Consider the following 15,607-nt stretch of genomic DNA (forward strand, 5'->3'; position numbering starts at 1 on the left):
TTTTTTTTTTTTTTTAAGATTTCTTTTATTTATTTGAAATACAGCCACAGAGTGAGGTAGGGACAGAGAGGTCTTCATCTTCTGGTTCACTCCCCAAATGGTCACAATGGTCAGAGCTGGGCTGATTCAAAGCCAGGAGCCAGGAGCTTCTTCCAGGTCTCCCATGCAGGTATAGGGGACCAAGGACCTGGACCATTCTCTGCTGCTTCCTGGGTGCATTAGTAGGAAGCTTGATTGGAAGCACAGAGTACACAGGAATTCAGATTGGCATTCTCATATGGGATTCAGGTGTCCCAAGCTACAGTTTAAGCTGTTGTGCCACAATACCCACCCCCACTCATTTACTTCTATTTGTAGTATTCTATTAAAGTGCACTATAATTCTTAGACATCCCTCAATTGTTAAATTTTTGTTCTTTTATTTGTATGTAATGCTTAAGTGATTTCTGTTATGATTGTATTTTTCTTTCTACCTGTAATGAAGTGATTTCCTTAGATTCTAGGATTGGGAATATTTAGAGTATGAGAAATTTTATGATATTAATACATTTTGCTGTATTACCTTTATGAGTTTTTTTTTTTTAATCATTGCTTTAACTTACCAGTATTGGATATCAAGGATTTTGCCAGTTTAGAAAATGTCAAGTGAATACCTAGGTGTTCAAGAATCACTTGTTAAAAATACCAACTATCCATTTCTAACAGATTGCTGCTTTGCTTGAGATCATTTGATTGTGTAACAATGGGTCCATTTCTAGGCTGTCTGTTATATTCATTTGCTGTATGTGTCTGTTCCCTCACCAGATGCTGTCATCTGTGTGTGTGTGTGTGTGTGTGTGTGTGTTTTATTTACTTGAGAGGCAGAGTTACAGATGGAGGGAGAGACAGAGAGGTCTTCCATCTGCTGGTGCATTCCCCAGATGGCTGGCTGAAATGCCAGAGATAGGCTGATCTAAAGCCAGGAGCCAGAAGTTTCTTGCAGGCCTCTCATGTGGGTGCAAGGGCCCAAGCACGTGGGCTATTCTCCATTGCTTTCCCAGGCCATAAGCAGAGAGCTGGGTCAGAAGTGGACCAGCTGGAGCATATGGGATGCTGGTGCTGTAGGCGGAGGCTTAACTTGCTATACCATAGCTCCCGCCACCAGAGTTTTTATCTATTTATTTGAAAGTCAAGTTAGAGAGAGAGAGAGAGAGGTTGAGATCTTCCATCCACTGGTTTACTCCCCAGATTGCCACAACGGTTAAGGCTGGGCCAGGCTGAAACCAGAAGCCAAGAACTTCTTTGGGTCTTCCATGTATTTGCAGGGACTGTCTTTCACTGCTTTTCCCAGACCATTAGTAGGGAGCTGGATCAGAAGTGGAACAGTGCCCATTTGGGATGTGGATATTGCAGATGGCAGGCTTAACCTGCTGTTACCACAGTGTTCTCCCCTTCAGATATGAGTACTTCAGCTTTGTTCTTTTTTAAAAAAATATTTATTGTATTTATTTGAAAGAGTGTGAGAGAGGTAGAGATAGAGAGGTCTTCCATCTGCTGGTTCACTCCCAAGATGGCCACAATGGCTGGAGCTGTGCCGATCCAAAGCCAGGAACTTCTTCCCGGTCTACCACGTGGGTGCAGGGGCCCAAGCACTTGGGCCATCTTCTGCTTTCCCAGGCCATAGCAGAGAGCTGGATAAGAGAAGCAGCTGGGACTAGAATTGGCTCCCATATAGGATACTAGTGCTTCAGGCTAGGGCTTTTTTTTTTTTTTTTTTTTTTTTGACAGGCAGAGTGGACAGTGAGAGAGAGAGACAGAGAGAAAGGTCTTCCTTTGCCGTTGGTTCACCCTCCAATGGCCGCCGCTGCAGCCGGTGCACCGCGCTGATCCTGGCAGGAGCCAGGAGCCAGGTGCTTTTTTCCTGGTCTCCCATGGGGTGCAGGGCCCAAGCACCTGGGCCATCCTCCACTGCACTCCCTGGCCATAGCAGAGAGCTGGCCTGGAAGAGGGGCAACCGGGACAGAATCCGGCGCCCCAACCGGGACTAGAACCCGGTGTGCCGGCGCCGCAAGGTGGAGGATTAGCCTATTGAGCCACGGCGCCGGCCAGGCTAGGGCTTTAACCCACTGTGCCATAGCGTTGGCCCCTAGCTTTGTTCTTTAATGTTATGTTTCCTATTCTAGTTCTTTAGAATCGGTTTTCAGAATATTCTACCTGTTTCCTCTGACTCTTTTCTACTTTTTAAATTCGGTGTATCTTAGTTACATTGGTGGATTTTCAATCCCTAAATGTGTCAAGTTCTTCTTTGCCTCTCTTGTACAGATGAACTTTTTGCCTGAGAAGTGGGCTTTACCTACTTGAGTCTTTTAAAAGTGGTTTCCTCAGGGAAGCTGCCTCTTATGCTCCAGATTCTGTCTTCTCATTAAAGACTCTCAGGGAATCTTGTACTCCATCTAAAAATTATATATTTAGTTGTTCGCTACCTTAGAATGAAAGATTTATTTATGGTGATAAGGTAGAGATCAACATTTCTGGTTGATCATTATACCTCCAATACTCAGTGTAATTCCTTGAAAATAGTGGGAATTTAATTTAATAGGGTCAGAACTTTAATTATTTTGCTTTCTGGATTATGTAAACCATGATGATAAGTCCAATACTTAAAATTTTAATGACATACTGTTGCTGCAATTGGAGAGAATATTATTTCCTGGTTCTCTGTAGAGTAGCACTGTCTAATAAAGTAGCTGCTTACATTTTTTCTTTCTACAGGTTTTTCTTTATAAATTTTTAAAAATTCATTTATATTATTTGAAAGGCAGAGAGAGACCTACAGAGGAAACCTCCATTTGCTGGTTCACTCCCCAAATGCTCATAGCAGATAAGACTGGGCCAGGCTGAAGCCAGGGACTCAGCCACTTGAGCCATTACCTGCTGCCTCCCAGAGTGCATATCAGCTAGAATTGGTAGTGGTGCCAGGTCTCAAACAGAGGCATTCCAGTAATAGATGCAGGTGTCTCCAGCAGCAGCATATCTACCACAGCAAATGCCCATTCGTCCCTTCATGTTTTTGTCTTAATTACTTTTGACTTACAGCAAGTGTAATCTAGTGTTTTTAAAATTATATTCCCATCATTGTACAACCATCATCTCTGATTCCAAAACATTTCTATAACCCTACAAAGAAATTTCATACCATTAGTAGGTCCTTCCTATTTCTTCCTTCCTCCCATCCCTAGCAATTAATCATCTTTCATTGTGGATTTGCCTATTACAGCTTTTGAGCACTTGAATTATGCCTGGTCCAAATTGAAATGTACGTAATTTGAAATTACACTTTGAATTTCAGAGACTTAGTACCAAATAATTGAAATAGTTTAGAAATTTTTATTTTGTTTTGATTATGTTAGGATATTTGTATCTGTTGGGATTAATGAAATATATATATTTTTAAAAGATTTATGTATTTATTTATTTGAACGGCAGAGTTACAGGCATGCAGGGGCCCAGGCAATAGCAGAGAGCTGGATTGGAAGAGGAGCAGCCAGGTCTTGAACCAGCTTTACCTACTATGCCACCGCTCTGGCCCCAAAGAATCTAATTTCATATTTGCCTGATAATGATGAGCAGTGCCTCCAACTTTTGATACTTGTAACTTGACTAAGAAACAAATTAGGACAGCGCATTGGCTCTCTAGGCTAATCCTCCACCTGCGGCGCCGGCACACCGGCTTCTAGTCCCAGTTGGGGCGCCAGATTCTGTCCTGGTTGCCCCTCTTCCAGGCCAGCTCTCTGCTGTGGCCCGGGAGTGCAGTGGAGGATGGCCCAAGTGCTTGGGCCCTGCACCTGCATGGGAGACCCCGAGAAGCACCTGGCTCCTGGCTTTGGATCAGCGCGGTGCGCCAGCCGCAGCGGCCATTGGAGGGTGAACCAACGGCAAAAAGGAAGGCATTTCTCTCTGTCTCTCTCTCTCTCTCACTGTCCACTCTGCCTATCAAAAAAATTAATAACTTCTTTATGTCATCTAATTACCTATAACTTTAGGGTACATTTTTATTATGTGTGTTATCTGAAATGGGGATTTTGATCTAAATGTTGTTTTTTTTTTTTTTTTTAATTTTTATTTTTTTGACAGGCAGAGTGGACAGTGAGAGAGAGAGAGACAGAGAGAAAGGTCTTCCTTTGCTGTTGGTTCACCCTCCAATGGCCGCCGCGGCCAGCGCGCTGCGGCCGGCGCACCGCGCTGATCCGATGGCAGGAGCCAGGAGCCAGGTGCTTTTCCTGGTCTCCCATGGGGTGCAGGGCCCAAGGACCTGGGCCATCCTCCACTGCACTCCCGGGCCACAGCAGAGGGCTGGCCTGGAAGAGGGGCAACCGGAACAGAATCCGGCGCCCTGACCGGGACTAGAACCCGGTGTGCCGGCACCGCTAGGCGGAGGATTAGCCTAGTGAGCCACGGCGCCGGCTCTAAATGTTGTTTTAGAACAACTTTTTCATAATAGATCAAGGTGAGGAATTGGGTGTTGTGATGCAAGGGGTTAAGCTGCTGCTCGGGACACCTGCATCCTATATCCCAATGCCTAATTTATGACTATTCCACTTCCTATTGCACCTAGGAGGCAGCAGGTGACAGGTTAAGTACTTGAATCCCTGCCACCCACATGAGAAGCCTTGGTTTCAGGTATTTGGGGAATGAACCATGGGGTAGAAGATCGCTCTCATTCCTGCTCTCTCTCCCCCCTTCTTCTCTCTCCCTTTCTTTTCTTTTTCTTTCAAATAAATAAATCTTTAAACAATTTTAAAAAGTGAGATTATTATGATAAATTATCCCATTAAAAAGGTAACAGTATTTACTTTGGGTGGAAATTTTCTGCTCCAATATCATTACCAAAACTTGGTTGGCTACTATCTGTTAATCACTCACTGTGTGGTAGGAATTGTTCTGTGTGCTATATTCATTAATTTTACCCATAAACCCTATAAAGTAGATGCTGTTATAATCCCCAGTTGACAGGATGAAGCGAGTATGGAATTGTTTATTAACTTGCTCAGTGTACCATAGCTAGTAAGTTTTCTTTTTTTCCCCCATTTGAGAGGCAGATAGGGAGTGAGTGAGCAAACATAAGCTCTTGTCCACTGGTTTACTCCTCAGAAGCCCATGATGGCCCAAACTAAGCTGAGAGTGAAGCCAGTAACCAGATCCAGGTCTCCCATATGGGTAGCAGAGACTTAATCCCTTGAGTATCACCTGCTGCCTCCCAGGGTCTGCCTGTACAGGAAGCTGGAGGAGAGACCAGAGATGTGTATTGAATCCAGGCACTCTAGAAGAGAATATAGGTATTTTTACCTGGAAGCCAAACACCTGACTTGTTAGTTTTTTTTCTTTATTTTAAAAAAATTTTAAAAAGATTTATTTATTTATTTGAAAGAGGTACAGAGAGGGAAAGAGATCAATCTTCCATATGCTGGTTTATTCCCCAGATGATCACAATGGCTGAGTCTGGGTCCGGTCAAAGCCAGGAACCTGGAGCTTCTTTCAGGTCTCCCACGAGGGTAGCAGGGGTCCAGGCACCTGGACCATCTTCCACTGCTTTCCCAGGCATTTAGCAGGAAACTGGATCAGAAATGAAGCAGCCATGAGATTCTGGCCTTGTAGGCAGTAGCTTTACCCACTATGCCACAACACCGATCCCCTATTAGTAAGTTTTAAACACAGAAAACAATGTACTTTGTACTTAGTGCTGAGTTTTTCCAAATAGTATAATCTCCAGGCCGGCGCTGCGGCTCAATAGGCTAATCCTCCACCTAGTGGCGCCGGCACACTGGGTTCTAGTCCCAGTCGGGGCGCCAGATTCTGTCCCGGTAGCCCGTCCTCCAGGCCAGCTCTCTGCTGTGGCCCGGGAGTGCAGTGGAGGATGGCCCAGGTCCTTGGGTCCTGCACCCGCATGGGAGACCAGGAGAAGCACCTGGCTCCCTGCTTCGGATCAGGGAAAAACAGCTTTGCAGCTATCCTCATGAAAAATGTAGAGCAGTAATAACACAGTTCCTTGAGGTTTCATCCAAAATCTTCATCCTCCTTGGTTGTTGCAGTCATTAAAATTAATATCACATAGTGTTTATTTTTAGAAATTGCATTTTCATTGTTAGAGTGGAAACAGAACTGTGAATTAAATTTTTGTAAAAAGGGCTTTGAAACCAAAGGTTTTATAGTTAATGTTATTAGGGAAAGGGTAACTATGCTACTTCTATTGAGGATACTCTCATTTTATAATAAAATTGAGTTAGATGGTGACATACCTCAATTAATACCATAAGTGACAGAAGTAGGATATTACATATGTGTTGTAATTTCAAAGGCCATGCATTTTCTAAACCTGGGTGTTGCCGTTTTATATGTCTTATAGTTTCTGAGTCTTAATTTAGAATTTTGTTAGTTTAAGTTAGTTTGTGGGGCAGTGGTATTGGAGTTTTTGAATTACAAAATAATTGATGTTTGAGTTAAATTGTGGAGATTTCTTGATGGAAAAATTAAGCTGTGAAATATCTTTTCTAACATACCATTTTCTTTTTATCTTTAATTATCTGCAGATAAAGATCCTACTCTAGAACATATAGAGTGCTTCTTTATAATGGAATTCATCATGGTGATGGTATTTTCTTGAGCAGATTATGATTCAGTAAATTTTTATACAATAATAGTGTTTTTTCTATAGAGTGAAAAAAGATCCATTTTTCTCTGAATTAGAATTTGGGGGTGATGTGGACAGAAATAAGGACAGGTATAAAAATTAATAATTTTTATTTAGCATTTCAATAACCAGAGAGTTGGAGCACTTCCCCAAAAGCAGTTTTTCTGATCTCTGTAGCCTCCTCTATCTAAAACTTTAGTGAGATCCTTTAGTATCCTAATGTTTTATGGTTATTTACCTATTTTTAGAGGAGGGATTGTAGGAAGCTGTAGAGATCTTTGAAAGCACTGATGATTTGCAGATCATCTTGTTTTATTTAGAAATCTTAAGGGAAACATGGAAGTCTGTAATAAGTCTGTGCCTTCTTATATTGGATAGTGAAAGTCAGATACTTCCATGTTTCTTTAAGACATTATTTGTGTTTGTACATACAACATAAAATATTTTTACTGTGGTTAAAATGTAAAATTTATTTTCTGCCACAAATACCAAGATGTTAATGTTTTTTATGTATATTTATGATTTTAATTTATATATTGTTTCTTTATTAAACATTGTGTATTAAAAATATTCAGAAAAGGAGTAAAAATAGTGTCTTTGGTTGGGGATGAAAAGAAGAAACCAAGGACTTTAAAACAGCAATTTTTAGTGTTTCATGCAGTAAAGCATTTTAAGAAAAGCAAAAAAATTTACTCTTGAAATCATGGGTTAGTCCTTCTTTCTTAAGAGTAGATAGGTTGGGTCAATTAGATAAAAAGAGTCCTATCAAAAAAGTGAAAGCACAACTTGTACCCTAGGCATTTAGGATTAAATTGAGAGAAGGGAGGATACATTGTGTTAAGAATATAGGTTATAGACCAGAAAGAAACTAGTGTAGGTTTGAAAATATAAATCTAGAGCTCATCTGCAGGCAGGTACTTGTGAGTGTCATGAATCCCACTGGGTGGTTTTATGAATCATTTAAGGTCTCCATGACTTTGAGGATGGACTTGTCACAAGATTCAGAGACTCAGGTGATTCAGATATGGAAATACTTTGAGCAGTGTAAAGTCTGAATAAGTAGGTATAGATAAAGTAGAAATCGGTTTTGGAAAGAAAGTTGTTGACTGAAGTAGACTAAACAGAAAAACAAATTGAAGAAGACCTTAGATTCCAGTGACATGGGCTTTGGGAATTTTCATGGAAACAATTAGATGCTTTGAGCTTTTACTTTACCATCCTACTGGATGGTGCAGTGTTTGAATCAGTTACACTGAACATCCAGAGTTGTTATTTGGTCAAGCGAAAGCCTAAATGGCTTTTAATGACCCTGAATTTTCTGGCTGGAACTCAGCAAGTTTGGGACCTAGTATCTCATTGTTCATCTACAGATGAATAGATTCATCATTTAGGACCTGACATACAGTTAGGGGATTGGCAAATATAAAATAACTTGTCTAAAAAAAAATAATAACTTGTCTACAGTTTTTCTCTAAGAACATTGCTATAAAGGCAACAAGCCATTGTATTACTGTTCAAGGTGGTGGTGTTTCATTAGAAACATTTACGTGAAAATTCTTAGTATTTGATTTGAATATTCTTCAGCTAATTAATCCTACAAAAGCACCGACTTTTTACTAGTACAGATAATCAAACTTATGAAAGAAGGGGGTTTCAAAATTTTTTTGTAGGTAATATTTTAAAATAGGCTTTTTTTCTTGCTGACATAACTAACATTTATTTTCTGTTTATTTTTAAGACGAGCAAAAATCAAATTAAAGTAGATCTTGTAGATGAGAATTTTACAGAATTAAGAGGAGAAATAGCAGGACCTCCAGACACACCATATGAAGGCAAGTACTTTTTTATATATCAAAATATTGTGCGTATTAGAACTTCTCTGAAACAGTAAATCAAAATAATCTAAAGCATCTTTAAACTACATAGAACGTAACTTCATTTGGCTTAGGATATGCAGGAAATTTTAACAATTTAGACATTACCTAGGCTTATTTTTCTTACTAAATTTTAGCTCATTTTGTTCTTTTTCCAAAGTAAATTTAACAGAGCCAAGGTACAGATTACATAGGTTAGAATTTAACAGCAAAACATTTAGCTTCTTGCTTATGGACTATGGAGTCTTAGTTACCCTTCATATGGTATCTATAGCAAACCTTTCCTTAAATTTCTTCTTCCTCTTTTTTTTTTTTTTAAAGAATTATTCTCCCTTGTTTATCATTTAGCATATCATTTACTTGTATGTCTTCCTATAGACTGTAGTCCAAATATTTAATTTTCTTTACTCAGGAAAGCTTTTGAGTGATCATTTTGGAACACATCTTAAATGAAAGGATCCAGTTTTGCTGAACTTTGTGTTTACAAATTAAGTCTGTAGCTACTTCAGAACATGAAATTGGGTGACAAGATACAGAAAGATGCTTTATATCATTTTAATTTCTTATTAGGCAAATCTTCACTCATGAATATTGTAATTTTGGGTTTTGTAGCATAATTAAGGTTCTTACATAAAATAGGCATTCAAGTATTTATTTAATACAAAACATACAAGAACATGTGGTAGCTCTTACTTGTTAAGAACTTTACGAATATTTTCTTAAGTTCTTAAAACTTACTATACGGTAAGTACAGTTGCCAGTGTTTCATAGATGAAGAAAGTTAATGTTAGAAAAATGAAGTTGTTTGTCTATGGTCACACATCAAAGTGGCACAGTTGGAATTTGAGTCCTGATAGCCTTTGACTTCAAAGCCTATGCTTCTAATCACTTTTCACTTTTGAGTTAATCAGCATTGAGTGAATATTGAAAGTAGTGGTTATGTCTGCATTGAATGTGATAGTTATGTTATTTTGTAACATAGTTTCATGAAAAAATTCAGCAAAATTAATTATTCTTGCATATTTTTCTGTTGTCATTGAAATTACTAAAGACCCTGTCACATCTAGCTTTTATAATAATTCTTGAGTGACAAAATTTTATTTTCTCTTAAATAGGTCATATGAATCATTTCCAGACTTTTTTTTTTTTTTTTAAGATTTTTAAAAATTTATTTGAAAGACAGAGTTAGAGAGAGAGAGAATTTGTCCATCTGCTGGTTCACTCCCCAAATGGTCACAATAGCTAGGGCTAGGCCATGCCAAAGCTGGAAGCCTGACACTCCATCTAGATCTCTGACATGTGTGGCAGGGTCCCAAGCACTTGGGCGTCTTCTGCTTTTCCCAGGTACATTAGGAAGGAGCTAGATTGGAAGTGGAGTGGAATTCCAGTTGGAGTGGAATCCATTCTTAAGTGGGGTCCCAGTATTGCAGGCAGCTGCTTAACCTGCTGTGCCACAATGTCAGCCCTGATACTTAATTTTTTTTATATAATTTTTTTTTGACAGGCAGAGTTAGAGACAGAGAGAAAGGTCTTCCTTCCGTTGGTTCACCCCCCCAAATGGCTGCTACGGTCGGCGCGCTACGCCGATCCAAAGCCAGGAGCCAGGTGCCTCCTCCTGGTCTCCCATGCGGTGCAGGGCCCAAGCACTTGGGCCATCCTCCACTGCCTTCCCGGGCCACAGCAGAGAGCTGGACTGGAAGAGGAGCAACCAGGACAGAATCCGACACCCCAACAGGGACTAGAACCCGGGGTACCGGTGCTGCAGGTAGAGGATTAGCCTAGTGAGCCGCTGCGCCGGCCTTAATACTTAATTTTATATATTGTTCACCGAGTACCTTGTTTATGTCAGGCCTAGTCGGGATGCTTTCACAGAAGCTATTTCATTTAGTCCTTTTGAGAATCATCAAACATGGAGGAGACCTCTAGTTATCTTAGAAAAATCAAGTGCTTCTATTAATAGCATATATTCTATATGATATGTATACTAGCTTCTTCTTAAAGATAGTTGAGTAATAGCATTATTCTAGAGCTCTTCCAGCAAATTGATTTTTGTCATAAGATTCCTCCCTAGCTAAATTAGGTAACTTCTTAGCAACTCCTAATAAGAAGGTGAGTTTTTAAAAACTGGATAATGTGCACTCATTTGTATAGTATTTAAGAAAAATATATCATTTTTTTTATTGGTTAGAAATAAGTTCATTTTTAAGTGCATGTTTCTGCTGCTGCTAAATGAAAAAATTTTTAATTAATTAATTTTAGGAGGAATAAAAAGAGGGTGTAAGAGAGAAGAGTGAATGAGAGAGAGAGTGTGTCAGAGTCATCTCCCACCTGCTGGTTCTCTTCCCAAATGCCTACGGCAGCTTGGGCTGGGCCAGGTCGGTGCCAGGAGCCAGGGACTCAACTTAGGTCTTCTGCATGGGTGGCAGGAACCCAGTTACTTAAATCACCATTGCTGCCTCCCAGGGTCCATATTAACAGGAAGCTGAAGCCAGGAGCCAGAGCCAGATACTAATCCCAGGTACCTCCCTGTGGAATGTGGGCTGCTGCCTTTTTTTTTTTTTTTTTTTTTTTTTTAGATTAATTTATTTGAAAGAGTGACAGAGACAGGCAGAAGCAGAGAGAGAGAGAAGTCTTCTATCTGCTGGTTCATTCCCCAAATGGCTGCAACGGTCATGGCTGGGCCATGCCAAAGCCAGGAGCCAGGAGCTTCCTCTGGGTCTCCCACATGGGTGCAAGGGCCCAAGCACTTGAGCCATCTTTCGCTGCTTTTCCAGGCACATTAGCAGGAAACTGGATTGGAAGTGGAGTAGCCAGGACTTGAAACAGTGCCCATATGGGATGCCAAATCACAGGTGGCAGCTTAACCTGCTATACCACAGCACCAGCCCTGGATTGTAGGCTTCTTAACTGACAGCTTATCCATTAGACCAAATGCCTGTCCATAAAACAAGATTTTGATAAGATTAATTTTCTTATTTTGGGGGGTCAGTTTATAGTTGATAGATTAACTTCTATTCTTTTGTCATAAAACTATTAGTGATGTTCATTTTATATCATTTATTAAAAGCAGTATTCAAGGATATAAACTTAGATGCCTTTTCTGTGAAATGTGAACATGGGTGAAGTACTTCGCTAATATATATTGTGGATCTTGCCGTTTTTAGTTTTTTAAACCCATTCTTAAAAGCTTAAGTGAAATTTTGCATGTGGAATGTTGTACTATATAGCCATCATTAATGAGGCAACCGCTTTATGTAATGTTAAAGGTAAAGTGATTAACAAGTAGAATACATGGAGAAGCCATCATCTTGTACATTTTAGTTAGCTTTTTTTTTTTTTTTTTTTAAAGATTGATTTGAAAGGCAGAGCGTGAAATGGAGGGAGATTTTTCATTCACTAGTTTACCCCCAGATGGCCACAACAGCCAGATTTGGGCCAGGCCAAAGCTAGGAACCAGTAAAATAGAAAAACAAGTATCCTGGTCTCCCACATGCATGGCAGGGGCCCAAATATGTGGGCCATCTTCCTCTGCCTTCCAGGTGCATTAGCAGGAGGCTGGGTCAGAAGCAGAATAGCCAGGGCTTGAACCAGCACTCCAGCGTGGAATACCTGCGTTGCAAGCAGCTGCCCTACAGTGCTGGCCCCAAACTCTGTTTTCTTAACTTGCTTTAACTCAGTGGCAAGGCAAACTTACTTATTGAGCCTTTCTTTCTAAAAATTGTGCAGTCACTGTAGGTAGCTTAAAAATTACCATCCTTTCTTCATCTTCCCTTTTGGATTAAGTTAAATTTACTTATTTGTTTTTCTTTTTTACTGGAAATGCCCACAGTGGCCAGGGTTGGACCTCCATGGGGGAGAACACAGTATTTGAGTGTTTAGTTCCTGCCTCCCAGGGAGGAAGTGGAGCCAGAACCCAAACCTAGACCCAGACTCAGATATGGGAAGTGTGATGCAGACATCATCCTAAGTGGAAGCCTAAGTGCTGTGCCAACACTTCCCCCCACTTCAGTTAAATTTAGACTCTAAATTTTTACTGTTAAAAGCTATTCTTGGGGGCCAGCATTGTGGTGTAGCAGGTAGATGCTACCTGCAATGCCAGGATCCCACATGGGTGCCTGTTTATGTCCCTGCTGCTCTTCCTGCCAGTGGTCTGGGAAAGCAGCAGAAGATGGTCCAAGTGCTTAGGCCCCTACTGCCTACATGGGAGACTTGGAAGAAACTCTTGGCTGCTTGCTTCATTCTAGCCCAGCCTGGGCTGTTGTGGCCATCTGGTGGAGTGAACCAGTGGATGGAAGATTCTCTTTCTCTCTGTCTCTCTCTCTCTCTCCTTCCTCCTCTCTATCTATGTCTCTGTCTCTTCCTCTTTCTCTGTAACTCTTTCAAATTCATAAATCTTTAGGAAGAAAACTATTCTTGAAGTGAATGTTTTATAGTGAAAGCTGTTAATATGAATAATGTAGTTACCTTAGAGATCCCTTAATTGAATTGCCCTGATCAGATATAGACATGTACTGTATAACAGAGTTTTAGTCTACAAACAGACCCTTATACACAGTTAGTCCCTTAAGATTATTTTGCCCAGTGGTATCCCCCATTGTCTTAGTTTAAGAATACCCTATGATATTGTACAACAAAATTGCCTAATGGCACATAGCTCAGAACATGTCACCATCAAGTGATACATTGCTGTAGCGCTGTAGTGGTTATATACTGAAAGTTGTCAGGTAATGAAAGACTGAACCTATAACATGCAGAGTAAAAATAAGATTTGGGAGACTCTAGGGTCCCAGGTTTTTGTTTTTGTTTTTGTTTTTTTTTTTTTTTCTTTAAGATTTATTTGTTTTGAAAGAGTTACACAGAGAAGGAGAGGCAGAGAGACAAGAAGAGAGAGGTCTTCCATCCACTGGTTCACTTCCTAGATGGCTGCAATGGCTGGAGCTGTGCCAGTCCAAAGCCAGGAGCCTAGAGCTTCTTCCGGGTCTCCCATGTGGGGCAGAGGTCCAAGGACTTGATCTGTCTTCCACTACTTTCCCAGGCAATAGCAAAGAGCTGGATTGGAAGTGGAACAGCTTGGACTTGAACAGGCACCCATATGGGATGCCAGCACTGCAGGTAGCAGCTTTACCTGCTACGCCACAGTGCCGGCCCCAGGTCCAGTATATACTGTCTCTGGGCTCCTAAGAGATTTTTAGGTACTCAATAAAAATCAAGAATTTTGTAGGACAGATTAATGGAAGTGGTAAGCTAGAATTTAAGCAAATGTATTATACCTGTATTTGAAGCTAGCTTATATAATTCTGAACATGAAACAGTCATCTGTATAATCACAAAACTTTTCACCCTTCATTCTTTTTTAAAAGAGTTAATTGAAAGGCAGATCAGTGCACGTGCACACACACACACACACATCCTCCATCCACTGGTTCATTTCCAAGTGGCCTCAATAACCAGGGCTAGGCCTGGGAAAACCAGGAGCTAGGAACTCTGTCCTGGTCTTCCACATGGGTGGTAGGACCCCAGGTGCTTGGGCCATCTTCTGCTGCCCTTTCAGTTGCATTAGGAAGGAGCTGGAGCTGAAATGGAGCAGTTGGGATTTGAACTGCCACTGAGAATGGGATAGCCCTGTCACAAGCAGTAGCTTAACCTGCTGTGCCACAATGCTGGCCACTTCTTTTTGACAACTTTTCTGTATATTTCACTGTTACTGTGTTCTGTTAATTCAGGCATCTAATTCAGTGCATGCATCAGTCACTGTGGTGGGACTCTAAAAAGAATTAATGAGAAGAAACCAAAAAGGGCTGGAAGAAAGTGGTACCAAGTGAATGTTGTTTCATTTTCCCCAGATCCACAGTCAGACATTTCTAACAGTGGGGAAAGTAGATTTGAGAGAATCTAGGATATACTGAGGAAAGTTCCCTGCTTGATTGTTTCATGAACTGAGTATATAGAATTATAAAGTTGATGATGTTCCTAGAACAGTTTTTATTTCATTTTCTTTTTGTGGAAACTTTAGTTTATGTACAAAAAAGTAGTTATAATGAAACCTCCATGTATTAGCCTTTTTTTTTTTTTGGACAGGTAGAGTCATAGAGAAAGAGAGAAAGGTCTTCTTTCTGTTGGTTCACTCCCCAAATGGCTGCTACGGCTGGCGCTGTGCCTATCCAAAGCCAGGAGCCAGGTGCCTCCTGGTCTCCCATGCAGGTGCAGGGCCCAAGCACTTGGGCCATCCTCCACTGCCTTCCCAGGCCACAGCAGAGAGCTGGACTGGAAGAGGAGCAACCGGGACTAGAACCCGGTGCCCATATGTCAGCCATCTTAAATAACTTAACTAATGAGCATCTTATCCATCCATTAATTATTTTGAAGCATTGAAAAAATCCAGAGAGAGATATTCCATCCACTGTTTTACTCCCCAGATAGCCACAACAGCCGGGGCTAGGCCAGGCTGAAGCGAGGAGCTTCTTCAGGGTTTCCCACACGAGTGGTAGTTGCCCAAGTGCTTGGGCCATCTTCCGCTTTTCCCGGGAGTTGGATCAGAAGTAGAGCAGCAGGGAAATGAACTAGTGCCCATATGGGATGCTGGCATCGCAAGCAGCGGCTTTACCTGCTACACCACAGTGCTGGCCCCGCCAATCCAGCATCTTATCCCATGTAAGACTTCCCGTGTCAGTTTTCTGAGTGGCCTTTTTGGGAACCTAGATAAGCTGCTTTTTTTTTTTAATGCCTATTTAGCTGCTAGATCTTCAACATAACTTCAGAGCAAAACAGAATATTGCCTTGTGTTTATTATTGGTTACAATAACTTCTTTTTGTAAAGTTTTGCGTTCTGTTTACCCATTTAAAAGAAGAGGATAGTTTTTGGTCTGTAAGTCAGTTTCTTATTGTTGAGTTCCAGTTTAAAACATTCATTTGTTATTTTAAATATTTGAGACACACGCACAGAGACAGATACACATAGCACTCCCATCTGCTGATTTACTCCCCAGGTTCCTGCAATGGCTGGGGTTAGGCCAGGTCAGCAGAAACGGGGAGCTAGAAACTGAGTCCAAGTATTTCACACGGGTGGT

General features: G+C 40.9%; 1 protein-coding gene across 2 annotated transcripts in view; it reads left to right on the plus strand.

Moving 5' to 3' along the window:
- UBE2K (ubiquitin conjugating enzyme E2 K) overlaps window positions 1–15,607 on the plus strand; it is a 57,637-nt gene that overhangs the window by 23,351 nt on the left and 18,679 nt on the right. The window contains exon 2 of one of the 2 annotated variants that reach the window (XM_002709395.5): window positions 8,405–8,498. The exons of the other annotated variant lie outside the window; for it this stretch is intronic. Coding sequence (XP_002709441.1) covers window positions 8,405–8,498 — 94 coding nt within the window. The remainder of the gene's footprint in view (window positions 1–8,404; window positions 8,499–15,607) is intronic. 2 annotated transcript variants of the gene reach the window in all.

This window comes from Oryctolagus cuniculus, chromosome 2 (genome assembly GCF_964237555.1).
Source record: "Oryctolagus cuniculus chromosome 2, mOryCun1.1, whole genome shotgun sequence".
In the NCBI taxonomy this organism is placed as follows: Eukaryota; Metazoa; Chordata; class Mammalia; order Lagomorpha; family Leporidae; genus Oryctolagus; species Oryctolagus cuniculus.